General features: G+C 43.7%; 1 protein-coding gene across 1 annotated transcript; it reads left to right on the top strand.

The window, feature by feature from the left end:
- The first annotated feature begins 865 nt into the window (after positions 1-865).
- hpxa (hemopexin a) lies at positions 866-11,600 on the top strand. Its single transcript, XM_083997021.1, has 10 exons — positions 866-1,011; positions 1,531-1,565; positions 1,670-1,747; positions 1,863-2,020; positions 2,123-2,276; positions 2,727-2,939; positions 10,258-10,353; positions 10,520-10,650; positions 10,770-10,917; positions 11,018-11,600. Exons 1-10 carry the CDS (start codon positions 965-967, stop codon positions 11,245-11,247), a joined length of 1,290 nt encoding a protein of 429 aa, XP_083853147.1. The 5' UTR covers positions 866-964; the 3' UTR covers positions 11,248-11,600.
- Positions 11,601-12,883: the final 1,283 nt, after the last annotated feature.

Genomic DNA, 12,883 nt, shown 5'->3' on the forward strand with positions numbered 1-12,883 from the left:
TCTCCTGTGTCAACTTCATAGACTTCTCAATTTCACTGAGTATCACACACAATGAGGCCAACCCACTATTCTCTGTTAATGTTCACCGTACATAAGTGCAGTGCTCAGCAGTTTGTATTTATTTTTTGATGGCCCACTGGGTTAGTTACCTCTCTGAGTTGGACCAGGTCCATGATGCTGGTCTGCTTTTGATCGGTCTGGACAAACCCTCTGGAAGGTTCTGAAACACACATGTGTCACAGCTGAGTTTTAAGACTTTGAGCATATTGTTTATTGATTATTGCAATAATAATAATTTTAAAAAAAAACAATATACTGAGTTTGTGCACAGGTTGAATTGTGGTTAAATGGTTCCAACAATGAATCAGTGCACAGAGGAGTTTTCTATAAATTGTTTCATATCCCAACATCCAAAGCTTTGAGTCTTCAAATAAAAAAAAAGTATCCACTGTATCCAAAGATATAATAATATATACGAATTAATATTGCTGACAATAAAATGTGACATAAGCAGAGTTTACAGTGGAAATCACGGCTGCACTGGCACTATGAAATTGTAATTGAATGAGATTTATTCAACCTGCAATCAATAACAGTGGCAAATACATGATGAAACATGCATGAACTTGGACATGGTATCATGTGAGGGACAAGATACACAACTATTGATTAGATTTTCATAGTGAACATGGAGCTTTCTGAATTCTATGAATCTCCGCCACCCCAGGACTCATTTTCCACGTAGCTGGTCTGAGTAAGTTGGATACGTCAAACATTGTGGGCGTCTTTGATTGACCCAGTGAATCTCCACATCCTCTACTCCTCCTCCCCTCAATACCCAACGTGACCAGGCCCACGCAAACTGGGCAGTGATATAAACGGCTGCAGCAGCGGCAGCAGGGTACCTTTTGCCCAGCTCTCTCCCAGCTCCTCCAGTCACTCCTGGACCAGAGGACAACTCGCCATGAAGCTGCTCGTCCTGTCTCTCTGCCTGGCCCTGGCATGGGCTGAGTAAGTACAACACTCTTGTCGCTTATCTTATATAAGATAAGTCAATAGTCAACATAATGTTATGTCACTGTAGCATACCAATGCAGTCATTTACTGAACTCTGCAAGTGTAGACATGATATGATTTCTACTGCAAACTGATAATACTCTGCATACTGTTGAAATTGACGGGTATTTAACTGAATTAAGTGCACGACTGACCACAAAGAGTGAAAGAAGTGGTAAAAGGAACCAGCAGATGCTCCAATTATTTTAGATAGGTTTATTCTAGCCTCAATATAATGATGCAGCTTCAGAAGAGTAGAAGCTAGGAGTCATGCTGAGAAGAAGATTTATGGTTTAAAAAAAGATGCATGATCATATTGTGCAGCACCATTTCATGAGTAATAGCATTGTCAAATGTTTCTCTTTTGTTCACTGCTGTTTATGAATCGCACATAAAATCCTAAAATGTGTAACAACCTCATCCTCAGAAATGAGAACAATTTTAAAATTATTTTCTCTGTTTCTGTTCATCCAGTCACCATGCGGATCATCATGATCATCATCATGAAGGTGAGATGATAGAAAACATTCGATCATCACTCTCATTTTGACACTGGCCAGATGTTTCTCATCATTAATGTTAACACTTTTTCTTTCCCCTTGATATTCCGCAGAAATCCCTGACCGTTGTCTGGGCATTGAGATGGACGCTGTTGCTGTGAACGAAGAGGGAATCCCATACTTTTTCAAGGGTAAGTTCCTACATGCTGAATAATCATGGGTTTGTATTCATCGGACGCATGACGAAGTGTGTCAGTTGGTCACTGAGCGATTAATCCATGCTCTGGTGTCCGTACTCCCTGTCAGGTGACCACCTGTTCAAGGGTTTCCATGGCAAAGCCGAGCTGTCTAATGAGTCCTTCGCCGAGCTGGACGACCATCACCACCTGGGCCACGTAGATGCTGCTTTCCGTATGCACTACGAGGACAGCCAAGCCGACCACGACCACATGTTCTTCTTCTTGGTACGGTCCGGTCATTATAAACACACAGCACCACTATGACCATGCACAAACAAACCCTCAGTGGAAGGTTGTTTATAACAATCTGGTGGTGCTTTGATGCAGGACACCAAAGTGTTCAGCTACTACAAGCACAAGCTGGAGGACGGCTACCCTAAGGACATCTCTGAGGTCTTCCCTGGAATCCCTGACCACCTCGACGCCGCCGTGGAGTGCCCCAAGCCAGAGTGCGATGAAGACTCTGTCATCTTCTTCAAAGGTTGGTGTACATTTTTGCTTTAAAAAAAATTACCTTCACCAAAGAAGTTGTTCTTGGTCTTGTTTGTTATTTTAGCACAGTGTTTTAATGGGACTTTCTGGACAATTAAGCTGCAGCCGGATGAAAAAATAACTGCAATTTACTGCATTTTTGTGAATGGAAAAACAGCAACAACAACTGCTGCATATGAAGCAGATAGAGGAATGTCAATAGTTACAACAAGAACAAATATGGAGGACTGAACAGCCCTGTAATCGCCCAGGTCCACTTTGACCTCTAACAAATATTGAATCTCAAGTGACGCAGTGACTTTGAGTTTAAAATGTTTGTTAAAATTTAATTTACATCCACAGCAGATGAACTGTGAAAGAAGTAGGAACTTTAACTCTTTTTATCTGGCATTGGCATGGTCCTACAGTCTTTGACATCATGTGTTATGGTTCTACATAGGAGACGACATCTACCACTACAACGTCAGGACCAAGGCTGTGGATGAGAAGGAGTTCCAGTCCATGCCAAACTGCACATCTTCCTTCCGCTTCATGGAGCACTATTACTGCTTCCACGGACACAAGTTCTCCAAGTTCGACCCCAAGACCGGTGAGGTGCACGGCAGATACCCCAAGGAGGCACGCGACTACTTCATGAGATGCTCCAAGTTCAGTGAGTGAAAATCATACCTTCATAGGATAATGTGGTGGCAAAAAATGTTGTTCCTTCACCAAAATATTAAAAAAGGATGAGTGGACACGTCAGCTGTCTTTCTTGGGTTTTAATAAAAGGCATTCATGAATGGAGTCACACACAAACAACCGAACAGGAGTACAGTCAGTGAGTGAGTGAGCTGAAGAAGTTTAGAGACACGCTATCTTATAGTAAAACAAAGCTTTGAACAGACAAAATATATGGCGCCATGCCTGGCTTTACCCCCTGATAGTGAGAGTGGTAAATCCACAGGCACTGTGTCAAAGCGATCCTTCAGGTCCTGACCTCGGGCCTGCTAAGTGTGGATATTGCTTCCCCTGATAAGGCCACATAAATTGTCAGCACAGGAATGTTCACTTGAATAACATGTTTGTGCCCCAGTCTTAAAGCACACACCTGAATAACATGCTATACCAAAATTTCCCATTACATTCCACCCTTTTTAGCATTTTTATGCTAAACCAAACAAGAAACAGGAAATTTTGTACTGAACTACCCCATGACCTTTGGTGCCCTGCCCCGCACCAGCCAAACGCCAGCACCCCCAGTCTCCAACTCGGGAGTTTACAGACCCCAGGCAGAGGACCCCAGGTCACAGGCACAGACGAGCCAAAACCCCTCCCCTCACTTGACAAGAGGAGGGTAAAAGACTCATCCGTCTAGCTGCTCTTAACTTAAGATAAAAGGGGAAAAACCTCGAATATGATGAGGAAAAAATCCCATAATCAATACTAAACTAAACTACTTCAAATAATATGCAGAAGACCCAGAATAACACAAAACAAATCAAATCAAACTGTGAGACTAAAAAAACGTAAGGAAAAAGATTACAATCCAAAAACCATGATCGTTGTTCAACTATAAGTAGAAATCACTAACATTGATTACACGAGTGTAATTAGACTAATAATAAAAGAAAGCAAAATGTAACAGTTCTTTTCACATGTCCTGGCACACACTTCTCCATGAGTTAACCCTTCGTGACAAGGCTAATGCTTGATTCCCTCTCATACATCAACAGGACATGACAGCTCCAATACAGTTCAGAACAACACGCATAAAAACATAAGTTGCACATCAGTGAGGAATGATTAAGGCAAAATACAAAGTTAAAGCAACTCATCGTCCTCCCCAGAAGGGGGGAAACCCACTCGTCATTCCAGTCCATCACTGATTTCACCAATGGTACGAATAACCAAAAACATGAAACAATCAGAGATATCAAAACTGTGTTTGTGAAATTCAGACTTTCAGTAATCACCGTCATGTCCAGCAGTAGAAACAAAATCACAAGCAATGATAAAATACTACTGTTAAAGATAAGCAAAACATCAAACTCACACATATAGCAATGCATGAAAACCAAACATGGTGCTTTGTGATTATCTTAAACTGAAAACATAAAAAAAAACAACTTTATTGGTTACATCACTCAATGTGAAAAATTATCAACACTGAATATGGAAACTTAAAGGAGCTCATCCCGCAACTCTGTAGTTCTTGTGAGAGTGAGAGTGATCCTAAAGTCAATGTTTATGAGAATTGAAACCTGCGACCATATCAGGTCACATCTGAAGATGTCCAAGTTGTCGTCCCACATTACCTGTCGCCACCACAGGTTGTCCACGTGCTGATGTACCCAGAGACTGCTCTCTGGGTGTAACACGATCCCGAGTGAACAAACTGCGCTTCTCTGAGTAGTAGGATTTGTGGTCCTTTGGGAAAAGTGGAGTTGTTTTCAAAACAACTGTGGAAACATTCCAGGAACAAACCTTCAGCCCCTCGTAACTCACAACAGTTGCGTTGAATCCTCAGCCGTTCCTCTGTCGGGTTGTGAACTACGAGTGCAGGGCCATGTCATTCTGGGTAAAAGCAATCATTGCCCCCAGAATTTTAGGAAGAGGTGTTCAACGGCACAGAGTTACCTTTGTCATGTGACAGGGCAGCGCAAGCACGGCAGCTTGCGTTGGTCAGCACCCTTGCAGCTCTCATCACTGCCCTGCATCCGACGTTGTCCTCCAGCTCGATGTTGTGTTACTCACGGTAACAGCAGATGTCTTCACCAGAATGCAAAGCGTGTGGTGTAGATTTGTGGCCTGGGTGAGGTGAATCTGTCATGACGTTGTTGCTCGTCCTGCGGTTGTAGATCTCCTTCAGTAACAGCACCGACAGCCACGCGGTGATGGAGATAACCAGCAGGAAACTGGTCGCCACCCTTAGGCCGCACCCGAGCTGCTTACAGGGATGTCATGGTCGTTCACCACGATGTAGCCGCCTGACCTGCGGTCACACAGCTCTGTGTCTGCTGGCCCTGTAGGGCAACCTCCACCTGTTGGTAAAATTTATACGAAAAAACAAACAACAGGAAAAAAACAAACAGACAACAACGAGAATGCACAATACCACATCATTCATCCACACACTGGCCAGTGATTTCATACATACTTCAATCATTCATCCTTCCCCCTTTTTGACACATGGTTCAACCCATGTGTCAACTTCACACACTGTGGAGAAAACATAAACAAGGGAAACAGCAGAGACTGCTGTTCTCTGGTTTTCCACACGGCCCTCTCTTGCCAGAGAGGCTCATATCAACAAGTTGGCTATCTCAGCGGTAGCCACAACTGTGGGGATGGAACGGGGGTGTTAGAGAAAAACAACGGACACATACTTCGTGAGCCAAAAGTAGCCTTGAAGCTGCGACTGCAGCTGCATCTGTCCTGGTATCACCTAGAGAGAAAATGTCAATGTTGTTTACGTGAACTTTCGCACAGCAATTTGTTATGTCGGTACCAGCAGTTCAACCAAAAAGAAATATCAATTAATGCTGATCATTTAGGTTTTCCTGTTGAAGTCGTCTCCATTCACCCAAATATGTCCAACATCCTGAAAATTAACACTCTTCAAAAAAAAAAAATACTGAGTAGAGTATCCTTTAACTCTGGCCTGTGGGAGAAAAACATACATTATGATGGCCACATGGTCATGTGGCTTTCCGTCCTCAGCTGTTGGAAGGAGAGTAACAGGGTTAAAACAGTACATGACAGAAGTCAGAATCCCTCCTTCTCGTCAACAGTCCTGGTCAAAGGTCATGAGCAGTCAGTCAGTCCAAGTACTGGAGGTGCTTTGTAAAGCTACTTTAAAGTCACTACAACACTTTGTCAGCCTCCACAGTCGTCAGTGTCAAACCTAAGTGACAGGGTCTGAGCTTTAGGCCTTGTCCATAAGCAATTGCTGCGAATGGTGCCTAAATTACTGCACAACGAGCGACCCATTGTCTGCTAGCTTCTCATGGCCAAAAAATATATCACTTTTAATGAATTCACAGAATTGAAATGTATTTATTTATTTATTTTCTGGATGAGGGGGATCCTCCCTCTGTTAAGATCATGTGACCCAAGATGTGACCTCTGTGGCAACAGACTACATGTTGGACAGGCTGGCCTAGTGCCCCTGTTCACCCAGATGGGTCAAAAGAGCCAGAGCAGCTTTAACGCATCTCTCTCTGGTCTCACTTGCAATCAAGCAACAAAGCACGTTTCTCTGGCAACACCAGAGGCTCCAGGCTGTCCCCCAGAGTAAAGCAATAAATCGTTGAAGATTTACACCAACCCTGACACAACCGAGCAAAACGCATCACGTTTCTCTCCAAAATAAAAGGCAAAACCAAAATTGACTGTCAAACTTACATGAAAGCGTTTAAAAAGATCAACAACTAAAAACCATTTAATTCAAAACAAAATCGTGTACGGATTCTGTACCATCGGCGCCCTGGCCTGCACAGCAACATTTACAGCCTGCAGGTCTTGCACAAATCTCCACTCCACAGGCTCGCCCTCAGGTCGAATCTTATGCACCAGAAAAAATGGGGGTTCTCACTGGAGAACCAGCACATGGCACAATCACACCAGCTTTCAACAAAGCATCATACACAGGCCTAATGCCTTCACTTGCATCATGTCTGAGAGGATAGTAGTCACAACAGGGACAAAACAGTGTGATTTAGGCTAATCGTTATAACAACAGGCTCATAATTGTTTTTTAATCAGAAACGTCATGCTTACTTTTAGCCCAGAGATGACTGAGAATATCTTTTAATTCCGAGATCTCTTCAACAGATTTAAACAGTTTCTTGTCTATGTGAAAATTGGGATAGTCAAAGAAAAATATGATCTCATCCTCACTTCAACATCATTATTCAACGATTTGCAATTTGCCCTCAGGACTTCTTTAAAGTGCACCTGAGGATCAGCTGTAGCCTTCTAGTTTGAGGAAGCATTTAGCTTCTCTACCCAATTTTCCATGCAGGATTCACCAATGAGATGTGTGGTTCAGATTGTTGAGGCAATACATTTAACATTACCTCAAAATAACCTATTTGCATTCAAACAATCCCCGCCTAGCATTATTTCATCAGTGATACTCCTACTGTCATAATAGGAGTGTATGTGTGTACTGCAGCGCAGGCATGTGACGTCAATGTGTGTGTGTGCTCGGAGCTGCAGCACACCAGAGCAGGGGGAGAGTTACTTTCCCCCGTAACATGTTTTGTGTGTCGGGGTGGTGGAAAAGCATTGATAGTTTTCTACCCTTATCTCACTCAACCCCGTCTAGTGTACAAATCAAAGATAAACCTAACAAACAAATAAATCATTTTTTCATCAATTTAAAACTGGACTTCTGTCATGAGCAATGAATGTTTGAAATGTTTCCCAAATTAGGATCAAATGCATTTTAGTGGAGCTAAAAACTTCCCTCCCACACCAACTGTCTACTGATACGTGGTGCTGAGTTTAAGCTATTTATTATCAAATTCACAGCTGCTTAACTAGAATCAGTGGCCCCGGATTCGACCCGATCCAGATATTTCAACATGTCTATCATCATTGTGTACCTAGGTTCTAGCTGCATGTGTTGTAGTTCTGCTTCGAGGCTCTGAACTGTTTCTAGCATGAGCTCAGTGTCAGTATCAGTGTTACGGCGTGCAGCATGTGTCTGTGTGTTAGTGTGTGTGTTAGTGTGGGTGTTCTCACGTGTTTCCAACGCGCTCCCAGCTGCCGGCCCAGTGTCTCCACCAGACTCGTCCCGGCTCCCACCTCCACCATATAGTCTGTCCCAATTCACCCTCTCTCTCCTCTCATTGGGGCAGTACCGTGCCCAGTGTCCTATCTTGCCACACCGAAAGCATCGGCCCCCCCTTTCGTTGCCGCGACCTGCTGCTCCGCGTCCGCAGCCGGCATGGCCCCGGCCTCGGTTCTGAGACCTGCGTCGCGGGTGGAGTTGGCGGTCGCGGCCACAGCTGCCCCCTCTGTCACCACTGTCCATGTTCTTTATCAGTTCTGCAGCCAAGACTGACATGCGTCTGGCTCGTTCTTCCTTCTCCATCTTTTCCTTTTGGATGGTGCGTTCAATGGCACAAGCCTTGACTTCGTCCAGGCTTACACAGTATACCAGTGGCGACTGTGCACAGACAGCATGTTTACCAGCCACTGTCCATGGCATGGACACGGGCTGCTCACATTGTTCTTTTTCCCCGGGCTTGGGGAGCGCCAGGCAGGGTGGGAGCTGCTGCTGCTGATGATGATGATGATGAGGAGAAACATCCTGAAGTGACGATGAAGGTGGGGGTGGAGGTGGATGGCACGGTGCAGTCGAGTCCAGGTCTGGATCCCGCTTCAGACACCGGGGCACGGTCCTGTTGGAGCCCTGCCTACACTCTGCTTCACACATCCACATGTCAAAAGCTTTCCAATTTATCCTAATTCCCTTCTTGCTTTTATTATTCCGACGCAGCAGTCTCGCATTTAAAGCCTTTAACTCTTCAACGCTCAGGCTGCCCATTTTTGGAAATTTAAATTCTCTGACCCACAGATCTAATTGGGCTATGGCTTCCTCTCCATAGTTATCTGTCATGTACTTTATATTTGGGGCTTCGTAATCTGGTCCCTCGGATAGATTACATCCAGAGGGTTTGCTTTGTTTCGTTCCCATGATTGTATTCTCTCAGACGTTTGCAAGTTTAATTTTCACAAAAGAAAAAACAGTAGGCCACTCAGATTTAGATTATCTTACTTACTCACCGTTCAAATTTGAATCTTTAAAATCTTTAAGCATAATAAATTTAGATTTAATTTCAGAATAACCGCAATTTAGATTATTTTCTGTTTTAAGGAGAAAAAAAAAAAGAAGAGTAGCACTGCTAAATTTTAATTTTAAATTTACTCTTTAACTTTAACCGGATTCCGACTTATTTATTTATTAGAATTATTTTCTCAAAATTAAATTGTAGTTCTCCAGACAGTCAAAATTGTTTCTTCTCCTTACTCCGCCTGTCTTAGTGTTGTAGCCCCTAAGTGCTCTCAGACCCCGGGTCTGGCTTACTGCAGGTTCCTAGAACCTGAAGCCCCAAGTCCTCGACTTGAGGGAAGTCTACCGCTCCCTGACACTTGGCCTCCCCCGAATAGGAAGCCGAGTTGTCCGGCACGTCTGCCGCCACTACTGCGAACTCAGTAGGTAGAGACGGGACTTTGGCCCTTTCTTTTCTCAAAACTCACCAGAAAAAGACAGCGAGGTGTTTTCTGTAGCCACCGAGTTCGTTGGACCCCGACCGGTGAGGGGACTCTCAGTCCTCTGGACGTCAGGCCCTCTTCTCAACCTTCCTTGACGGGGGAGTCCGAGGTGTGCACTTTAATCACCTTCGGTCCAGAAACGAAAAATCCGCTCACAGATGGGGTCCCTTCGTGGTCGCCAAATTGTGGTGGCAAAAAATGTTGTTCCTTCACCAAAATATTAAAAAAGGATGAGTGGACACGTCAGCTGTCTTTCTTGGGTTTTAATAAAAGGCATTCATGAATGGAGTCACACACAAACAACCGAACAGGAGTACAGTCAGTGAGTGAGTGAGCTGAAGAAGTTTAGAGACACGCTATCTTATAGTAAAACAAAGCTTTGAACAGACAAAATATATGGCGCCATGCCTGGCTTTACCCCCTGATAGTGAGAGTGGTAAATCCACAGGCACTGTGTCAAAGCGATCCTTCAGGTCCTGACCTCGGGCCTGCTAAGTGTGGATATTGCTTCCCCTGATAAGGCCACATAAATTGTCAGCACAGGAATGTTCACTTGAATAACATGTTTGTGCCCCAGTCTTAAAGCACACACCTGAATAACATGCTATACCAAAATTTCCCATTACAATAATTATTAGGAATCAATGGCGGCCTGGACAAAGGTGGAGAACATGTATTTATAAAAACTGATCTCCGCCATATAGGTGAAGAGAGCGACCATGTGGAGAGAGAGCGCTGCAGCCGTGTTCACCTCGATGCCATCACATCCGACAACGCCGGAAACATGTACGCCTTCAGAGGTGAGAGATGCTGCAGAGTTCTTCAGAGATGGTTCCTCAGTGCTTTGCTTTAGGACCAGGCTGTACGATTCTTTTGACAGCTAAATGTTTACGTCCACGTCCTGCTCTCTATCTCAATGGCTCTTCCCCTTTTGCAGCCTCTCAAAGTGTTTACCTTGTCTTGCAGGCCACCACTTCCTGCATAAAGATGCTGGCAGCGATGTACTGAAGGCCGACACCATCGAGCATGACTTCAAGGAGCTGCACAGTGAGGTGGACGCTGTCTTCACCTATGACCATCACCTTTACATGATCAAGGTAAACGAAGAGGACAAACACATGCAAATCATCATTGATCCCATCATTTTTTCTTCTTCTTCTTCTTCTTCTTCTTCTTCAACACTGAAATCACATGACTTTTCTTCCTCCCACCTCAGGATGACCAGCTATTCCTTTACAAAGATGGAGAGCCCCACACCCACCTGGAGGGTTACCCTAAGAGTGTGAAGGAGGAGCTGGGCATCGAGGGTCACGTTGATGCCGCTTTTATCTGCGAGGATCATCACATCGCTCACATCGTCCAGGGTAAGGGCACAGTCAAAGGTTGACATTAGCAAGCAATAGTCCAGGTTAATGTGTTAGCCTTCTCACCCACTCACATGTTTCCCTACCTCGTGTCCTTCAGGCGATAAGCTCCATGATGTGGACATGAGGGTCACCCCCCACGTTGCAAGCAACGAGCGTCCAATTGCCCTCTTCAAGAAGATCGACGCTGCCATGTGTGATGCTGCAGGAGTCAAAGTGATCATTGGCAACCACTTTTACCACTTTGAAAGCCCCATGTTGATGGTAGCTGCCAGGGCTCTGCCTGAGCAGCACAGAGTATCGCTGGAGATGTTCGGCTGCGATCACTAAGAGGCTCGCTCGACAGGACTGAATGGATTGTGTGTAGAGTGTCACATACAACACAGTGAAACATGGAAGAACGACAGCACCGGCAACATCGTACAGGAGGCCGCCTAATAAACAAGTCGACAAGCAGACAACGATGCAATATTTCACACTAGCTGTTTCCCTTCTGTGTTTTACCTCAAAATAACCTGCTATCTGTCGTATGTCTATCCGGAAGGGGTTTTCTCTTTTCATTACCATGCTCACTGGTCCTCCATGTAAAAGTGTGCTACTCAGGAGTTATAGGATTCTCCATGTTTGTCTGTGATTTCATTTTGTGCAGTGTTGTTGTGAATAAAGAGAAGAATGGACAAACAGTCTACTTTTTCTAGTTTTTTTTTTTTTTTTTTTTTTAGTAATTTTTCATATTTAAGATGTAATTGAAATTCTTGCAAGAAGATGAAATGAGAAAACTATAGCAGCACCACAGAAAAAGTCTTTTCTAAACTTTATCATAAACATTGATGAGGGAATATGCTGTTGTCCCCCAAACCCACATTGTCATATGTTCTTTATTATTATAATATTACATTTCTTGTGCTTTATAGCTCACTCTTGAAAACAACAAGATCTGAGAAAGTGTTCTCTAAGTTTCTGCTCCTCTATACCAACTTATCTTTAAGACCTTGATTACCCTGGCAACAGAGTATAAAAGTGTCTCAGTCCGGACGTCCACTATTAGTCATAATGGTGTCTAAACAGTGACCCATTGTATAAAACAGTGAATGACATTATGGCCTGTGCTCTTGCTCTCTGGAACCATAAGTGAGGCCTAAAAATCCTATTCAGTATTTATGATCTATTTGTTATATTGCTTTTCTATATAAAAACACTGGTTAAAATTAAGATAGGCTATAACTTGAGATAAAGAAACTGTTAACATCAATTTGTTATTTATACATAGTTGATTTTTCAATTGCATGGAAATAGGTTTTCTGTCTTCTTGTGCAGTTGAACATTGTGTAGTTGTTCAGGTTAGCAATTTATTGAACTAATGGGTGGACACACTATCAACTTCATCGTTTTTTCTAGACTTGAATGAATGTTGCATATCTTTGCACAATGCAGGAACCAGCACTAATTCTGGGTTTTCACCAGTAGAGGGCACAAGAGTTCCACATCAGGAGCCAGCTGTTTGATGAGACCAGTTCAGCTTTTTGTGTTTCCCTCAGTCTGTGGCTCCGTCCTGTTTCTCTCCAACAGAGCAGCACAGATAAGTCAGTGCAGGTGTGATATCTTATTCCTCGGAGGCAAATACTGAGACTTTGAGATTTTGAGAGTCAACCACAGGGAGCTTTGTTTTTTGTACGCTGAAATGTTTTCGACTACCTGTGAACGCCGGCTCACAGGCCCTGCTGTAGTTGGCAGGAACACAGAATCTGTTTGACAGAAACCTGTAGTTTTCCATCTGCTGAATGGAGAAGAAGCGGCTAAATTATTCTGTGCAGGTTTCTGTGAAATGCTAATTGTTTGACTTAACTTGTTACTTGAGCTACTTAACTCAATAAACTCAGACTCTATCAGTGGCTCTGCCATGTGGTGCCAGGCAGGGTTCAAACAGACGACACATATGACAGTTTACAATATCCGTTTAAAATAC

Source organism: Trachurus trachurus (assembly GCF_905171665.1).
Source record: "Trachurus trachurus genome assembly, chromosome: 21".
NCBI lineage: Eukaryota > Metazoa > Chordata > Actinopteri > Carangiformes > Carangidae > Trachurus > Trachurus trachurus.